This window comes from Rattus norvegicus, chromosome 19 (assembly GCF_036323735.1).
Source record: "Rattus norvegicus strain BN/NHsdMcwi chromosome 19, GRCr8, whole genome shotgun sequence".
Classification (NCBI taxonomy): domain Eukaryota; kingdom Metazoa; phylum Chordata; class Mammalia; order Rodentia; family Muridae; genus Rattus; species Rattus norvegicus.
The window spans coordinates 68,096,773-68,115,426 of NC_086037.1; the positions used below are offsets into that span (position 1 = coordinate 68,096,773).

The 18,654-nt window shown below is 49.6% G+C and overlaps 1 protein-coding gene across 4 annotated transcripts; it reads right to left on the reverse strand.

The window, feature by feature from the left end:
• Positions 1–1,035: 1,035 nt before the first annotated feature.
• On the reverse strand, positions 1,036–18,654 carry Sult5a1 (sulfotransferase family 5A, member 1). 4 transcript variants are annotated; one of them, NM_001201369.2, is made up of 7 exons: positions 15,840–15,884; positions 15,086–15,249; positions 5,772–5,986; positions 4,896–5,022; positions 4,643–4,737; positions 1,971–2,151; positions 1,036–1,263 (listed from the first exon to the last, which is right to left on the reverse strand). In NM_001201369.2, the coding sequence occupies exons 1-7, from the start codon at positions 15,857–15,859 to the stop codon at positions 1,148–1,150; spliced, it is 918 nt and encodes a 305-aa protein (NP_001188298.1). In that variant the 5' UTR covers positions 15,860–15,884; the 3' UTR covers positions 1,036–1,147. The 4 variants fall into 4 exon arrangements, with proteins under 4 accessions (NP_001188298.1, XP_063134021.1, XP_038953579.1 ...); XM_039097651.2 differs by lacking the exon at positions 1,036–1,263 and having other exon boundaries at positions 1,775–2,151; positions 15,840–16,019; XM_063277951.1 differs by lacking the exons at positions 4,643–4,737; positions 4,896–5,022 and having other exon boundaries at positions 15,840–16,001.

The following is an 18,654-nucleotide window of genomic DNA, read 5'->3' on the forward strand; positions in this document are numbered from 1 at the left end:
TTGGAGCTCTCATGTAGTTCGTTCTCCGTTCTCTCTCTCTCTCTCTCTCTCTCTCTCTCTCTCTCTCTCTCTCTCTCAGACAGGGTCTCTCTACATAATTCTGGCTTCCTAGAACTCTAGACTAGGCTGGATTCAAACTCACAGAGATTCACCTGCCTCTGCTTCCTGATGCTGGGATTAAAGGCATGTGTCACTGCACCCAGAAGTTTGCAGAATCCTTGCTAAGCATGTGTGAATTCCTGGCTTCAGGGTCCAGGTGCTGCAAGGCAGCCTTCCTCCCCAGTGCAGGCAGCCCCAGTCCTGCAAAACAACAACAAAAAAACCAAACCAGGGGCCCTCTCCAATAGCTGAGCCAAGGTCCAAGGGTCTAGGGAGGGTTGTTCTTGTCACAGTGCGTGAGCAGACAGATGCTATAAATAAAAACAGGACAGAGCTCTGAATCAACAGATTCTGGAGCCAGCTTCTTGGATCAAGTCACTCCTTGGCTTTCAACCAGAGCTGGATGTTTGTCATATTGCCATTAGAGTATTCCACGGAACTCAGGCAGATGGACAGCACACAGGGATGGGGAGGGCGAGGAGGGACTTTCTGGATCCACTTGGGCCTCCTTATGCCCATTGCTGCCAAACCTCCTTTCAGAGCAGAAGCTCGCTGCTGTGCACCTGTGGCTAGGATGGCAGCCATCTTGGTAGGCAGCCCACATATTCTGGAAGCCCCAGTGAGTGGGCAGAGACCTTTCCCATTACTTGGGTTGGTTGGTGTTGGCTCCTAATGCTTGTTTTGACTTCTCTGATCTAGATATGGTCTCCTAGGGGACTCCATGGTTCCTCCCACTTTTCTACATCTTTGTCCTTGCCCTGTGGAAGAATGATCCTGGGATATAAGGTCTAGGAAAGCCTCATCTGGAGGTTCTTAAAGTTTGGAACTGCAGCCTAGTAAAGGGCCAAGACCTATAGAGAAAAAAGAGGGTCCCGGGGGTAAATGTCCCCTTTCTCCCTCAAGTCCCAGGGTAAAGGGAAGCTGTGACAGAGTCTGTACAACGTGGATCTGGGCTTTTATTGCTAGACCAGGGACAGAGCACAGTAAGAGGACAGGCTAGACCAGGAGCATAGTGACCCATGTGACTAGGCTAGATGGGTCAGAAGGGTCAGTCCATGGTCCAGGGGAGGGAAAGACCAGAGTCACCCATCTTGGACTGGTAGACAGCGTTGAACTTTTCATTCAGCTCAGGAGTAAAGTATTCCCTCCAGTTCCCCACAACACCTAGAGTAAGGGCAGATGGTGTGAGTCAGTCAGGGGAGAGAAGACAAGGATACACCACAGCTAACTCCTGAGAGACTGACAGCTGCCTCTCCCTCACCGCATTCTGAAATACATCCTGTAGGAGGCACGAGAACCTCCCATAGATACCCAGGAGCGTGCCTTAACTTACTACCCTTTCTTCAGAACTGGGAGGGCGGGGCTGGGCTCAGGCAGTGCTAGAACACGTTGCCTGTAATGAGGGCGAAGGTCAGTTTCTTTTGGAAGAGCTGGCAGAGATGGGGTTTGGGGCACTTTCTGAGAGGTTTTCAGAAATTTGGGTGGCTCTGGGAGGAGTGGTCTGAGACAGAGCTGTAGCCTGAGGTCAAAAGGGGGCCCCTGAAGGGGGTACCAGAAGTCATGACACAGGGTTGGGGGTGTCCTCAGTATCACACCGATGCTGGGGAGGAATGGGGATGACCAGGAAGCAAGTGGACTGGGTAGGCTAGGGGCTATAATCAGATGCTGCCAGGAGTAGTGGCGAACGCCTTTAATCTCAGCACTCGGAAGGCAGAAGCATAAAGATCTCCATGAGTTTGAGGCCAGCCTGGTCTACATAGCCAGCTCCAAGACAGCTAGGACTGCGTAGAGACCTTTCTCAAAACCAAAACCAAAACATACAAACAAAAGATAAGGGTAGACTGATCCCAGGTTGGGCCAGGAAGGCCTACCTTTCCGGAGGAACTTGCCCTGACTCTGGTCTATGATCTCCTTGGATAAAAGGCTGTAGTTGACCATGTTACTCTGACTCATGAAGGAGAAGCTGCTGTGTTCCAGTATGATCTCCTCTTCCTTTGGCCCCAGGGTGCGCCCCAGGAATTCACTTAACTTCCGAATGGTTGAGCGAGGTTCCTGGATTCAGAGGAATGGATACATATTTAAGACATTAAACAAGTAGGGACGAGAGAAACAATGTAACGATTTAGAGTGCTTATGCTCTTGGGACCACTCCAAGGTCAGTTTCCAGCACTCAGTAACTGTAGCTCCAGGGGTCCCAATGTATAAAAATCAATATAAACACAAATATACACATTAAAGATAAAAATAAGCAGGCAATCCCAGCACTTGGTCCAGAGAAGACTCAGGCAGATCTCGGTGAGCCCAGAGTGGTCTACAGAGTGAGTTCTAGGACAGCCAGAGCTACGTAGAGAGACAGTGCCTCAATGCCATCCTGCCGTCCCCCCAGGCCCCAGCATATATTAAAAAATAGTACAAGTAACTTGAAGTGTGAATGAACATACTCAATTGAGTATTTGTTATAGGAAACAACCACAAAGGGGATTTCTTTTAGCTGTGTCTATACCACAGAATATTTCATCATCATGAAGAATGCATGGGTGGGTGCTGGAGAGATGGTTCAGCAGTTAAGAGCACTTATTCTTGCCGGAGGACCAGGTTCCACTCCTGGCACCTCCACAGTCACTCATAGCTGTCTGTAACCTGGGGCTGAGTAGTATCAGGCCAACACTACCAAGGACTGGAAGCAGGATACAGAAATCTTGAAAAACAAAACCTCGAGCATCAATATATCTCTGAGTTCAGGTCATGTTGTATTTGACACTCAGAGGTGTCATGTCTCCAAAGAATTTCATTTTTTCCCTTTTTCTTTTTTTCGGAGCTGGGGACCGAACCCAGGGCCTTGTGCTTGCTAGGCTAGCGCTCTACCACTGAGCTAAATCCCCAACCCTTCCAAAGAATTTCATTTTAAAAATGCTTTCAAAATTGAGCTTTGATTTTTATGTCAAGCCTCATTTTGCTGGGAAGGCCAAACCTCTGCCGATGTGAATCTGTGTCTTTGTCTCCCTTGTTTTAATGTCTTGAAGTCAAACCGATGATGTCTGCTGGGGGCAAATGTGTGCAGTTTCTAAGGCCCAACAGACCTCGGATTCCCGAGAATCCCTAAGCACACATGGCACCAACAGCTGGAGCGGTGCTGCAGGCAGAGGAAAGGTCAGGCTTGCGGAGGGGATTTAAAACACACTGTGAAGAAGTAGATTTCGTCTTGTTATTCCGAGTTAAAAATCTTGCTGCTTACACATAATATTGGAACAGCGCAGAGAACTCGAGGTTCTCCAGCATCATGCATGCAATTTGCTGGCTGTGCCAGGGTGGGCTGAGTAATCGCAAGGCCTGTCTGTTCCATTAGAAAGTGCAGGGGCTGAGAGGAGAAGCAGATAAAGAGCCTGTATTCACTGCACCAAAGCTGCTCAGAGGAGCTCGTCTAGATTTTCAAACGCAGTCAAACGTGAATCAAAGATTACTCTGATGATAAATACAAAAATAGCATCAGTAGCCCAGTTTATACCTTAAGGTACAGGGGGAGAAGAAAAGAGGGGTTCTACATTTCCACCATATGGGTTCCAGGGATCAAACCAGACCAATAAATGTCTTTATCCACTGAGGCAACTCATCGGTTCCTAAATTCTTGCTTCTCAGTGTGTGTGTGTGTGTGTGTGTGTGTGTGTGTGTGTGTGTGTGCATGTAGGGGCCAGAGGAAAATCTCAGGGGCCATTCCTGAGAGAAGCCCACCTTGGTTTGTTGACAAAAGGTCTATCACAAGCCTTCGACTCGCCAAACAGATTAGTCTGGCCGGCCAGGTAAGCTACAGGGATCTGCTTGTCTCTGCCTCTCCCGCAGGTTACCGACTTAGCTACTCCCCAGCCTCACAATATTAAAATTGCAAATGTACATTAAAAATCCTTGGGGCTGGAGAGATGGCTGAGTAGTTGCACTTGTTGTTCTTCTAGAGGATGCAGGTTCAAATCCCAGCACCCACATCGTGCAGCTCATAGCTTCCTGTAACTCCAGCTTCAGGGGATTCAACGTCTTCTTCTGGCCCCCACTGACACTGGAAGACACACACGCATGGGCGAGTACACACACACACACACACACACACACACACACACACACACACACATACACACAGGCTTGGAGAGAGGACTCTGAAGTCAGAACACCCATTGTTCTTGCAGAGGACCTGGGTTTGATTCCCAGCACCCACACGGTGGCTACGACTATTCACCACTCCAGTAACAGGGGATCCAATGCCCTCTTCTGGCCTCCTTGGGCACCACATGGTCCAGACATCAATGAAGACAAACACTGATACACATGAAATAAAATAAAAATTGCTCGGATCTCCTACCAACAAGTCTCACAAGGGCTGTTACTTTTGGCAAACTGCAGGTAGGAGAGCGTGTCCGAGTCGGGAGCAACTGGGAGTTCTGAAAGCACCAATCTCATTGGTAGTCCTCTCTTAGGAAAACGAGCTTCACAGAATATTCTGGAAGAGCCGGGGATGCTACCCTGAGGAGGTTGGGTATGTGGAAGGGGTGCCCACCTGATGCAGCTCCTCGTAGGTGACGAAAAGCAAAGTTAGGTCCTTCTGGAGGCCCAGCCACCCCTTCACATGGTCAAACCAGGAGCCAAAGAAACCTGAACGAGGAGGAAACAGAGAAGGTCTACGGCCTCCATGTGGCTGGGACCCGGGAGGAGCAGGGAGACCTCAGAGGCGACTGGAACAAGGAAGCAAGGCTGCCCACCAGCTGGGTGACGAGGGGGCTCTGAGAGCCACCTCAGTCCCTGAGACCCACCTGTGCCCTCGAGAAACTCATCTGCAAAGTCCTCAAAGGAGCTGGGATTGGGCAGGAAGCCGGCAATTTGGTGAAAATGGTAGTAGGAAACCAGAACATCCTTGGGGTTCCGGCCCATGTACACCACCTGGTGGACAGAGTCCTGAATCTCAGCGCTCCCAACTTCAGGACGAGTGCCCCTCCCCACAGCCCCACGCTCCTGCTGCTTTTACTTAAAGTACTTGAGCCCGGGACCCCAGCTCCAGTCTAGAAGTGGGGGTTGGGAAGAGTTGTGTGCAGTGCTGGCCTACAGCCCCCACCACAGCAGTGCTGAGGTGGCTACACCTGATCACTGAGTGGTGGTGGTAGGTGGAGTCCTGTACGGTAGTGAATGGGTGGCCCCTGGAGGCACATTTTGGTTTCTTTATTATTACAGTTGACGTTTTTATTGGGGGGAGGGACTGTTACTCATTCCCTCAGGTTCTAGGTAGATTATGGTCACTATCACCCCCACAGGGTAAATGCGTCTTGCCTATCAGGGTTCCACCAATTCTAAATTCTACTGTTGGGAAGATTGGTGTAGACCTGTGTCTCCAAGACCTACTCGAGTTTCTCCAGTGCCTTCCCACCAAGTTAGGAAGGGATCTCTCTTCCCCAGCGCCAACCACTAACATTCACTACACTCAGACAATGAACTAACCTGCCCTCCTCCTCCTGGCCTGGCCACGCCGCTGCCCGGGGCAAAACTCACTGCTGTGTAGATCCAGCCCACGTGATTTTTACCCACCTACACATGTTCCATGTCCTTCACCCCAGGACCCTTTGGACTCCCCCAAAGCCTGACTCCATCTTGGCTCTCGTGAAGTGCTTAGGAGAGTGAAGGTGCCCGTTTCCTACCTTGGCCTTGGACTTCATCAGAGCCGGGGACAGCCCTTTGGCGTTCAGGTGGGAGGTGAGTAGACGAGGCCAGGAGGTGTTAAGCTTGGAAAGGAGGCTGCTAAAGGAGGCTTGCTCCATCCAGGGCATGCGGGCCCAGTTGGGGAGGTGGTGAATGGGCCACAAGTGGCCCTCACAGAAGATAAGACTCAGAACCTGCTGCATCCAGGTGGTACCTGCAGGGCAAGGGGTAGCAGTAGGGGTGGGGCAGGTGTTGGGGTGTGGCTACTTCTGCCTGAGACATCCCCAGCGCCTCTCCCCTCCCCCCACCCCGAGTAACAGGTTTACTGTGTGCATCCTTAATCTTTGCGAGGATTCTGAAGCAAGCCTGGTCCTCTCTCACTGCTCTGAGTGTGCAGACCACAGAACCCAAACCTGGTCCGTCTGAGTGCTCTCCCGCTCTTTCCCCGGGTTCCTTGCGTCTGTCTGAGACCTTAATCAATGTTTGTCCGTTTGTCCTGGTTCTTCTCACTGTGTAGATCAGGCTGACATTGAAACCATGAGAGTTCCATCCTGAGTGCTAGGATTCAAGGATTGAGTGGTCACATCTGGCCTTTCGTATGGCTTTTTTTTTTTTAAATATTTATTTATTATGTATACATCATACAGCTTTCTGCCTGCGTGTATGCCTGCAGTCCAGAAGAGGACATCAGATCTCAATACAGAGGTTGTGAGCCACCATGTGGTTGCTGGGAATTGAACTCAGGACCTCTGGAAGAGCAGACAGTGCTCTTAACCTCTGAGCCATCTCTCCAGCCCCTTTGGTATGGCTTTTATCACCTGTATTTCTGCTAACATTCTATATGTGAGAACTCAGAAGTTTCCTGACATTTCAGCCACAGCTAGATAACTTCAATTTGGAGGTTCTAAAGAGTTTGGGCTTACTCTACAATGCCCCCACTTATGTTTTCTCCCTTCCTTCCTTCCTCCTTTCTTGGGGTCCTACAGGTAGAACTCAGGGATGTATATAAATTAAGACAGAACTCTACCACTGTGCTAAATCCTAGCCACTTCCTATTTTCTCCCTATGCCCTCACCACAGAACTGCCTGCATCCCCGCCACAGAACACCTGAAACCCCCTCCCTGCACCCCCACTGTTTTCTCTCAGTATTTGTTAGAATAGAACCCCAGAGTTTTTAGTCACGATTTCTATCTTACAGTCCCAGCACATCATTAAAAAGCTTGTTTTGTTTGGGGGATAGGCTTGGCGGAAGATCACTGGTCTCACATCATGAAGCCCTAGGTTTTAGTCCTTGTAGAGCAGGGGAAGAAGAGGAAGGTAAGGTGGAAGAGAAAAGTATGCTTTGGAAGAAAATCAGACGTCTTGGAACTGGAGACGTGGCCCAGTGGTTAAAGAGCACTGGTTGCTCTTCCAGAGGATGTGGGTTCAATTCCCCACGCGGCAGCTCACAACTGTCTCTAACTCCAGGTCCAGGGGGTATGACAACCTCTTCTGGCCTCTTACGGCACCAGGCATTTATCATAAAGACAAACATGCAAAGTGCCCATATACATTGAAAAATCATAAACACAACTTTTTAGAACTAAAAAAACAAACAAACAAAGAGAATATTAGTTTTCCTCACGGGCCCCAGAGCAACTTTGAGGTATAACAGCGGAGGAGAAAAGCCTTATACTACACCAGTGAGAGACCGACAGGAAGGAACGGGTACAGGCTATGTGGGAAGAGTGTGCCCGCCTCAGTGAAGATGTGGGGGTGGCCTGGGCAGATGGAGAATCCTCTGTCCTTAGACAGGATGTCCTAACGAAATAAACAGGCCAGTTCTCCTATGTTAATCTGTAAATCGAACTCAATTCCAACAAAAATACCCTTGGGTGTGTACAGACTTAGGCAAGTTGGTGTTGAAATTAGACTGAAAAGAAGCACACAGTGGTCAGGACTCAGAACACAAGTGGGGAACAACACGCGGCTCCCACAAGTGTGGTCAGGAAGGGGCAGCTTAGAGCTGTGGTGCAGGACAACCCCTTGGGGTCAACAGAGTAGCCATTTAGCCAAACACAGCTCTTACTTCACACCTCACAGGAATAAACCAAGTATGAAAACCGCAAACGAGTGGCAAATTCTTCTTAAATTTCCGTTGTTTTGTTTTATGGAGATGGGGTCTCGCCATGTGGCAGCTGTTCTGGAACTCACAGCCCAGGCTGGCCTCGAACTCACAAAGATCCAGGTGCACCCCCACACTTGGTGGCAGATTCCTTTATAGCATCCACACAGTGACTGTCCTAAGTACAACGCAAAACGTTAGTGACCTCCCTCAAGCTCAGAGGCAAGCGAAGCTAGGTCTGACAATACTTGCTAGCCAGGGCTCTAGCTTGAATCCAGAATGTCTCTGAAGGGCCTACGTGTTAGAGGGAAGAGGAAAGACCAAAGAGACAAGGACTGGCGGGAGGTCTTTGGATCATGGGGGAGTGTTTTCTGAGATAGTAGCACCCCAGTCTCTTCTCTTCCTTCTTTTGAGCTGGGTCTCATGTTAAACTTCTGATTCTCCTGCCTCTGTCACCTGAGGGTCTCTGAGTGCTGGGATTGCAGACTGTCATGCCTGCATTTGTTTGTGTTCCCGGCTTCAAACCCTGGGTCTTGCCCATGCTGGGAACCATTCTTCCAACCTCCGTAGCCCTAATGTGTTACCCTTCTTTTATTCTTTGTACTTGGATGGATCCAAGGGCTTTGTGCATAGTATTATGCGATCTCTCACTGGACCCTAGTCCCTTTCCCCTTCTAAGCCACAGTGAATTTGCTCTGCCATTCTCTCTATCATGATGTGCCTGCCACAGGACCAAAGCCAGGGTAGCCCTGAGTCATGGGTTGGGATCTCTAGAACTGTAAACTCTCCTTCCCTTGACTACTGTAGATATTTCCCAGAGTGAGGGAAAGTTGACTCACACTCACCAAGTGCTAGCCTAGCCGGTCAGTGTGGTGAATTAGAAAGTTCCCTAGTGGGGGCTGGAGAGATGGCTCAGCGATTAAGAGCACTGGCTGCTCTTCCAGAGGTCCTGAGTTCAAATCCCAGCAACCACATGTTGACTCACAACCATCTGTAATGGGAACTGGTGCCCTCTTCTAGTGTGTCTGAAGACAACTACAGTGTACTTATATATAATAAATAAATATTAAAAAAAAAGAAAGTTCCCTAGTGCCAGGGGTAGTGAAGCACACTTTGAATCCCTTAAGGAGGCAGAGGCAGGAAGATTTTCATGAGTTCAAGGCTTGTCTGGTCTACAAAGCAAGTTCTAGGCCAGCCAGGGCTCCAAAGTGAGACCCTCTTTCCAAAAATAAAGAAAAGAAACAGTTTCCCTGTCCCCAACAAGACACATTTTCATTACAAAGTAACCTCTCAGGAGTGGTGTCTCAAGGCGGCTTAACAATGGCGTACTGCCACTGTCACAGTGCTCTGTAACAGAGGTTAAGGAAACACATTCTCCCAGCCTTACTTTTTCTTATGTAAACTGCACTATACAAACACTTAGGATAGGGCAATGTGGCATAAGCCCTTAATCCTATCATGGGCAGGTGGATCTCTTTGAGTTCTAGGCCACCCTGTTCTATACAGTGAGTTCCAGGTCAGTCATGGAGAACTCTGTCTCAAAACAAATTTAAAAATCCCATAATAAATACGTACAGCCTGTACCAAGATTAATGACAGCGTGCTGCCGTTGGTCATTTCTTCCATCTAGAATCTAGTGCCTTTTTTCTCTTTCCGTCTCATCCAGTCCTAGGCTAGCAATCACAGCTTATTTCCCATGACCACAAGGGCCACTCTCTTCCTTTGTTCTGGGACAGTGGAACTAGGGCAGGGAAAGTTTGAGGGGACACAGAACACCCTGTTACTTTCCCCCACAGGACACTCAAGGCCAAAACCAGGACCTAAAGTTTTACTACTAACTTTTCAGTGTTGTCTAGCAACCAACCTCACTCAGGGTAACGAAAAAACTAGCTTGGGTTTCTTCTCTCAACTTCATATTTTCACATGGTTTTTTTTTTTCCCCTTCAGACCTTGGCAACCTGAGACGATTCTGTCTTTTCCTTATTAAGTTGAGAATGTGTGCCTTTTCAGGGAGGGAAGCACTTTCTGGCTTCTCTGTCTGGGTTGGACAGTCATGTGCTTTGAGGCTTGAGGGTAATGTGAACAGGAGTACTGGATTCTGTGGCCATGGATCTGATAACTGGGAAGTTTCATGAGAGCTCAATGGTGGCAGCAGAGAGATAGTGGAGAAATCAGGTCCCAGATTGGAGGAAGCGGACTGCGTGAGGTTTTCCTCACACAATTTAAGACAGGAGTTAGTGATTGCTAAGACTTTTCCTTTAATATTTTTACACTGAGTGTATCAGCTGGTTTTGTGTGTCACAGAGAAAGGAGCCTCCCTTGAGGAAATGCCTCCATGAGACCCAGCTGTAAGGCATTTTCTCAATTAGTGATTAAGTGGGGAGGACCCAGCCCATTGTGGGTGGTGCCGTCCCTGGGCTGGTGGTCCTAGTTTCTATAGGAAAGCAGGCTGAGCAAGCCAGGGGAACAAGCCAGTAAGTAACATCCCTCCATGGCCTCTGCATTAGCTCCTGCTTCCTGACCTGCTTGAGTTCCAGTCCTGACTCTCTTTGGTGATGAACAGCAATGTGGAAGTGTGAGCTGAATAAACTCTTTCCTCCCTGTCTTAGTCAGTGTAGTGGCTATTCCTGGTTGTCAGCTTGACTATACCTGGAATGAACTGTGATCCAGAATTGGAAGGCTCACTTTTGATCCTGATCTTGAGGCTGGGAGATACAAGTTTCTGACCTGGATCTTGGTATGGAGATCTTAAAGCAAAGAGATCTCTGAGTTTGAGGTCACCTGGGACAAAGCAAGTCCCAGAAGCATGGGGGTACCCACCGTTAATCTGGGACACATCATCTGCTGGAGACTTACATAAGGACATTGGAAGAAGGAAGAGTCTTCTTCGCCTGCCTGCCTCATGGGATGGAACCATTGCTAGATCCTTGGACTTCCATTCACAGCTGCTGCTCATCGTTGTTGGGGAGTTGGACTGCAGACTGTAAGTCATCAACCAATTCCCTTACTCTACAGAGACTACCCATGAGTTCTGTGACTCTAGAGAACCCTGACTAACCCAGTGAGGGTTACTATCCCTGCACAAACATCGTGACCGAGAAGCAAGTTGGGGAGGAAAGGGTTTATTCAGCTCACACTTCCACATTGCTGTTCATCACCAAAGGAAGTCAGGACAGGAACTCAAGCAGGTCAGGAAGCAGGAGCTGATGCAGAGGCCATGGAGGGATGTTTCTTACTGGCTTGCTCCCCCTGGCTTGCTCGGCTTGCTCTCTTATAGAACCCAAGACCACCAGCCCAGGGACGGCTCCACCCACAATGGGCTGGGTCCTCCCCCCTTAATCACTAATTGAGAAAATGCCTTACAGCTGGGTCTCATGGAGGCATTTCCTCAAGGGAGGCTCCTTTCTCTGTGATAACTCCAGCTTGTGTCAAGTTGACACACAAGACCAGCCAGTACAGTCCCCAACTTGCTTCTTGGTTATGATGTTTGTGCAGGAATAGAAACCATGACTAAGACACCGAGTATGGGCAACTGAGATGACAAACAAGGGTAAAGCACTGTGGTGGGTAAGACCTGACCCTGTTGAGGAGATCAGAGAAGTGGATGGAAAAGGCCCTATTGAAAGTCTTGGGAGCGCACAGACACTGGCAGGAGTGGCTTCTAGGGAACGCTGGGGCTTTCCACCTTCCTGCCTTATGGGCATACTGTCGTCATCATACATTGCATTTATGAAGGTGAGCAGAGCTGAGGCTGGCTCTTCGCCCACTGGAGCAGGAAGGTCTGAATGTTCCTGAGGGCTGGGTGGTGTTCCACTCTGCAGATCCTGTCAGCCTCTGGATCTCAGGGAGGATAAGCAGCTACTATAAGAGTAGACACAAAAGCAGGTTTCTGAGAGGGGGAGAGAGATACCCATATCCCCCTGTGCTCTGCTAAAGCAAGACCTGATCCTCAGCAACTGGATGTCTACACGGTAGCCCACTCAGGCCTCCATTTACTCCAGACCATGAGTGGCTGGCCACTGTACGGTGCTAGGTATAGTATGACCAGGGTGTGGCCCTGGACATGAAAGCATCAGTTAAGCACCTTCTTAGACATACCACCATCATTATCCCCTCCTCTACAGTTGCTGTAACAAGTGACCAGCAGCTAGACCAGTGAGATGGTTCAATGCGAAGAGAGGCTTGCCACCAAGCCTGATAAACTCCCTTGAGAGCTATGTGGTAGAAAGAGAAAAAAAAAAAAACTGACTCTCGAAAGTTGTCATCTGACGTCCATACATCCACTGTGCCACAGTGTGTGCCGGAGCATGCACACGCGTGTCACACACACACACACACACACACACACACACACACACACGCACACACACACAGATAAATAAATAAATATTACAGATAACTACCAAATTAGTGGCTTTCAACAGTGCAGCTCTTCCTGTAGTTCTGGCACCAGAGTGCAAGTGGGGTTGGTACTGCTGAGGACACTGATTCCTTGCCACCCTTGCCTTTCCAGCTTCTCGGGGGCTACCATATTCCTTCCAAACTGTCTCATTCAAGGGCAAAAGCTGTCACATCTCCCATCCAGCTCCTGTCATCATAACTCCTTTGTTGTCTGAGCCGTATGCACCACTCTCCAGGGACCCTGTGATGACACTGGACTGACTCCATAGTCCACGATGATCTCCATCTAAAGGTCCTTAGTCTAAGCAGGACTACAAAATCCTCTCCAACACATGAACTCACATACCGTGAGGATTAGATTAAGAGCACACTGGGGCTGCTGTTCAAGGCAGAGATAGAAGGGAGGCTAAGGCGGCCCTACATCTGCCAGAAAGGCATCAGATGTGGAATGTGAGGGCAAGGCAGAGAGGAAGAAAGGCTCCATTGTGGCAGCAGAGAGCAGAGCTGACCTGAGAACACCTGATTCTTACATGCCAACTTCCTTCTCGGTTGTGTAACCTTAGCCTACTGCCACCCTTCCTGCAGAGTACTGGAGAGCCCTGGTCTGAGATGGACACTCACTGTATGAGTGGCTTAGAGCCTCCTTGGTATGATTGATTCCACCAGGCAAGGCAGAGGAGAGAGGTGAGGCAGAAAAGAGAGGTGAGCCGGAAAGAGAGCAAACTGGCCCAGATCTGAAGAAGCCTTTCCAAGAGGGATAGCCGCCAAAGTGTGAGGAGGGTGGTCAGGTGGAGTAAGAAGAACACTCAGGCATGGGACTGTCACCCAGACCCGGGTGGCTTCCTGTGCATGTCAGCTGTTTGAGCTCCCTGAGGGGAAACCATGGCATCTAATAAGTACCACTTTCTGGTCCGTTAGTTTGTTTTTTGAGATGAGACACCTCTGTGTAGCTCTGATGGCACCAGAATTAGTTCTGTAGACCAGGCTGGTCTTGAACTTGTGGAGATCTCTCTGCCTCCGCCTCCAAAATTCTAGGATTAAAGGAGTAAGCCACCACACTTTTCTCACATAATTGAATGTTCCAGAACATTCCAGCCTTGGTGATGGTCTTTCCAGAAAGCCCATCTGGCCTTCTGTGCTAAGAATGTAACCCAGGTCCTCACCTACACAGAGCGAATCCTCCACCAGACTGCGCCACAACCCATTTCTCTACCTTAGACATCTGAAGAGAAGCTGTGGCCCTGACTAGAGAGGAGGGTATTCTGGGAGTTGCTCGGGTGTCTGCTCCCCTAGAGCAACCACACTTTCCTGGGGTCACCTTCAGGGATAGCAAACCCTAGGGACCTTGATGGGAATGGAAGGCCACAGGGCCCTCCCTTAGCTTCTCTGACTTTCAGAATGGGGAAGAAGGTTACCACCTTTCTTTTTTTTTTTTTTTTTTTTTTGGTTCTTTTTTTCGGAGCTGGGGACTGAACCCAGGGCCTTGCGCTTCCTAGGTAAGCGCTCTACCACTGAGCTAAATCCCCAGCCCCCACCTTTCTTTTTTTTAAGTCAGACAGAACCACCTAAGAAAATACAAACCAGAGCAGGCGTGGTCCTTCCCTCCCTTCTGCCTGTGCCCGATTCAGGACTAGCGATAAGATTCAGCACTGTATCTTGCCCGCTACAGTGTGTCTGGATGACCTTGTGCTGTTATTGAGAGATGATCTGTCCTCACCTCTCCCCCCATACAGGGACACTGACGACCTGGATCCAGGACCCAGGGTGCCCATAGCTCTGCTGCCCTCTCCTTTAGGAGGAACTGAGAGGCTGTAAGAACAGCCTGATGGATCCCAGCCCACCCACTGCATTCCTTCTGGTGGGAAGCCCCAGCCCACAGACCAGGCCCCTGGGCAGATCTGTTAAGATGTGAATAGAGGGATCTGATCCAGGAAGCAGGAGGGAGGGGGTGGTGGCTAGGGAATGGGATAATTATGTAGGGTGGAGGGGAATGGGGTCTGGTGTAAGAGAAAGACTCGTCAGGAATGTGGAGTATAGAAGGGGCATTTGGCCCTATCTGCTGAATTGTTGACTTACCTAAGTTACTGGTAGTCCAGGTGGCCCTGGTGGCCAAGCCCCATGAGGCAGATCCTGCTTTTAATGGGCACTGTGCCCTAGCTGGGCTGTGCCCAGGGGACAAAACTACCCCCCGGGTAGGATCCTCAACCCTGTGTCTATCCTTACAGAGCCAGGATGACGAGGATGTCACGCAGGGTCCTGCAGACTATGCTGGTACCCTGAACATACAGGAGGACGGTAGACCAGGCAGTCTTACGGGATTAGGGAGTTCCTGTCCCACATAAATATACTTCATGGAGGTGCTGCACACCATTCACCCCTGCATGATTCAGGGCAAGGAAAAGTTCGTCCCCCAAAGGACCACACGCCTCAGAATGAAGCCGGGCTCTCAGCGCTCACCCTACATCATCCCCGGCATTCTTTCCGTGGGCTCAGAAACCTGTTCAAGCAAGTGCAGAGAGATTACAGAGTTCCCAGGAACCTGACCAAGGTACAGGGAGGGGGGCTGCTGGGCACCTTGAGCTTCTGAGGCTACTAGAAAGAGAAACAACTGGCCAAGGAAGCTAGTGAGGCTTTCATGGAGCCGGTACTGACTCAAGCCAGAAAGGCAGCTGTACGGCTCAAAGCAAATTGACAGGTATCAGGGAGAGGTCCCAGGCATCTACTCTACGGTGCCAAGAAGGCGGCCAACCGAGGTGCTGTGAGTGGAAGGAAGCCCTGGTGTTGGATCGTCCCAGCCTGTCTCTCACCTGACTTAGGGAAGGTTACCAAGAGGACGTCCGTGTCCTGGAACTGGAAAGAACACGCTGCCTTCAGGGACTCTAGGGTGTGCAGGAACCCTGGGAAGCGGATGCCATCGAAGATCTCAGTGGTGTTCATGCGCTCATTCATGCTGGTGCTGTCCGGAGCAAGGCTGTAGATGAAGGAGTCTGTCACACAGGCCCCAAGCTCTTTCCAGGAGATACAAGCCAGTTTGCCATTCCGTTAAAGTGTTGAGTGAGATAGGCCTGCCCCGGCAGGTGGCTGCTGGTTTTGCTCTCAGGTCTCATTGTAGGACTGTCTTAGACCCTTGAACAGACTCATCTGTCATCTGGTTCAAGGAAGATGCCATCATAGGGTATAGACCTCTGTGCTCTGGCCTTGGACTAACAGTGGCATCTATCTGGCCTTGAGACTGTGACCAGTTGCTCGCAGAATTCTCCCCTAGTCACTGGTCCTTGGCCACTTGTATGCAGGGCTGCACCTTAACAGCAAACTTGTGTGGTTGTGACATATCGTGAACATCCTCTCGGACTTGAGAACTGCTTGTCTTGCCCCAAAGCATAGTGGGAGCTGTATCCAAAGGCCCCACCTAGCTAGCAAGCAGTTCCCACCCATCGCCCCCGCCTCGGGTCTTCCTATACAGCTGCGCAGCCTGGGCTGACAGGAATGTTTCCACTGAATCCTGGAGCAGCCTCTGACAGAAGCCCCACCTCCCCTGTTCCCTCGGGATCCCCTACTCACCACAAAGTCTCTCTCTGCATAGTGCGCCTCGTTGTGAGCTCCCAGCCCAGCCCTAGAAAACGTGGCTCAGGCTCTACTTGGGCAGCTCCAAAGAGGCTCCACCCCAGAGTAGCAGGGCCCTGGGGCAGATGACTTCGGGGTGCCCCGCCCCCAACCAGACCCATTTGGGGGAGGGGCTGGGAAGAGCGCCCCAATAGGCAAGCAATAAGTGGATAGTCTTCAGGACAGAAGCCACTTTTCGGGAGCAGACTAAGGTGCAGTTTAACAGTGACTGGGTATGACACAGTTTTCCTGTTTCAAAAATGCTCCCCTGTAGAAGCACTGGGCAGGAGGGAGCCAGAAGCAGGTCAGGAAGGGGCAGGGCACCGTCCTTTTCAGCAGAGGGCAGCTTTCTCTACCAGCCTAGAAGCCATGCAGTTTATATAATTTTGTGGTAAGTGGTGGATGCAGCACAATCAGCTCCAACAGAAATGTACATGAAGACTTTTCCTTCTCCCTCCACCACCAGCTGCCAACCACCCGAATCCCTTTGCCTCCTCGTCTCATTAGGCAGCTGCCAACGAGCACAGAAATGTCTCACTGCCCACAGTGCTTTGCAACAACCAGAGTCCTGGAGCTCCGTATACAGCACAACAAAACCTCTTCCATTTGCTTAGGAAATTTGGGTTTCTGTTTTGTGTTGATCCGTTACGCTGCAGGGGAGTACCGGCGGGGTCCTCTTTGTCTTACAGGTGGGAAATGCGCCCTTATCAACACACACCACAGAGCACACACTGACCTGGTGTCCCCTTGTCCTTGCCCACCCTTTAAAGAGTGACTCTGGTCCTGATTCCTCTTTTCAGATCGTCTCCAAGAGAAATCAGCTTGTGGTCTCTCCAGAGGGACCACAGCCAAGTTCTCCAAAGGTTCGGCTAAACTGGTTTCATCAATTCACACACCACACGATTACCACAATCATGACTGGGACATATAACAGTTCAGGCCTCCTCCTCCTCAGCATAAGCCCGTGTCCTCCCCTGATAAATTACACAAGTCTGTCGCCACCTCTTGTTTGGTTTGTTGCCAAACGCCACATAATGCACGGCTTTGTGTCTGGGTTTGTCCCCTCCTCATGTTGTTTGCGACATTCATCCATGTCACTGTGTGTGTACGGACAGTTCCTCCACACAGCTGTGTTGTGGTCCATTGAATAGATAAGTGTTCACCTGCTCACGGTGTGTTTACCGACGCCAGGGCTGTTTCTAGTTGTGATAGCTTTCTTCTGGTCTGTGATTCATCCAGGGCGACTGGGGATGGAGCTCGGGTGGAAGGTACCTTCCTAGCAGAACCCTGGATTCAGTCTCTACCATCGCACGTGCATGGTGACATATGCCTGCAGTCCCAGCACTCAGGAGGTAGAAGAGAATCAAATATTTAAGGTCATCAGCTGTACATTGACTTAAAGGCCAGCCTGAACTACGTGAGGCCCCGTCTCAAACGCGGTGGGAGATTAGAGAGGTGGCTCAGCAGTTAGTAGCACTGATTGCTCTGGATTGAGTTCCCAGTACCACATGGTAGCTTCGAACCATCTATCACTCCAATTCTAGGGGTTTTGAAGGCTAGGACACTCTTCTGACCATCACAGCCACAGCACCAAATGGCACAAATCATACATGGAGGCCACTCACATAATTTAAAATGTTTTTAAAAGATTTAAATCCTATAACTTCTGTGACCCAATATGATGGTATCAAGAGGTAGACCTTTGAGAGGCAGTAGACCTAAAGCCTGCTTGTGTTAGCCATGACTAGGAATAATGTATTTATTTGTTTGTTTATAGCTATCTTTTATGCAGTATTTTTGTTTGTTTGCTTTGTTTTGCTCTTTTTTAAAAGATTTATTTATTTATTTATTTATTTATTTATTTATTTATTTATTATAGCTGTCTTCAGACACACCAGAAGAGGGCATCAGATCTCATTACAGATGGTTGTGAGCCACCATGTGGTTGCTGGGAATTGAACTCAGGACCTCTGGAAGAACAGTCAGTGCTCTTAACCGCTGAGCCATCTCTCTAGCCCAGCTTTGCTTTTTTTGAGACAGGGTCTCCCTATGTAGCCCTAAAACTCAAACTCCTACTTAGCCCAGGAAGTACCAGGATTACAGAAGATGCACAAAACCGCTGTTCCCATAAGGACAATATGTAGGAAGTGGTCATTTGTAAACCAAGAGGTGCATCTTCTAGATCTTCTAGCTCAGCTAGAACCTGAATTTCTCTGCCTTCAGAACTGTGAGCGACAGCCAGGCATGGCTGTGCAGCCTGTAATCTCAGCACTCAGCAGACGGAGGCAGGAGGACCCCACGTTCAGTCATCCTCAGCTACATAGGAAATTTGACGACAGCCTGGGTTCCAAGAGACCCTGTCTCCAAATAGGGAATAGAGAGGTCACTCAGCAGTTAAGAGCACTTGTTCTTCTCAGAGAGGGCAAGGGTTCAACTCCCAGCCCCCACACTCACTGCTCACAGCACCCTGTAACTCCAGTTCCAGAATATCTGACACCCTATTCATCCATGAGAGGGCACCAGGCATGTGTGTGAAACACGTACATACATGTAGGCAAAACACATAACAAAGCAAATGAACCTATTAAAATTGTTAAGGGCGGGGTTGGGGATTTGGCTCAGTGGTAGAGCGCTTGCCTAGCAAGCGCAAGGCCCTGGGTTCAATCCCCAGCTCCGGAAAAAAAAAATTGTTAAGGGCATTATATACCTGTATGAAAGTTTCATAATGAAGACCACTGTTAAGTAGAGTTGATACACGCTAATGGAAACACGA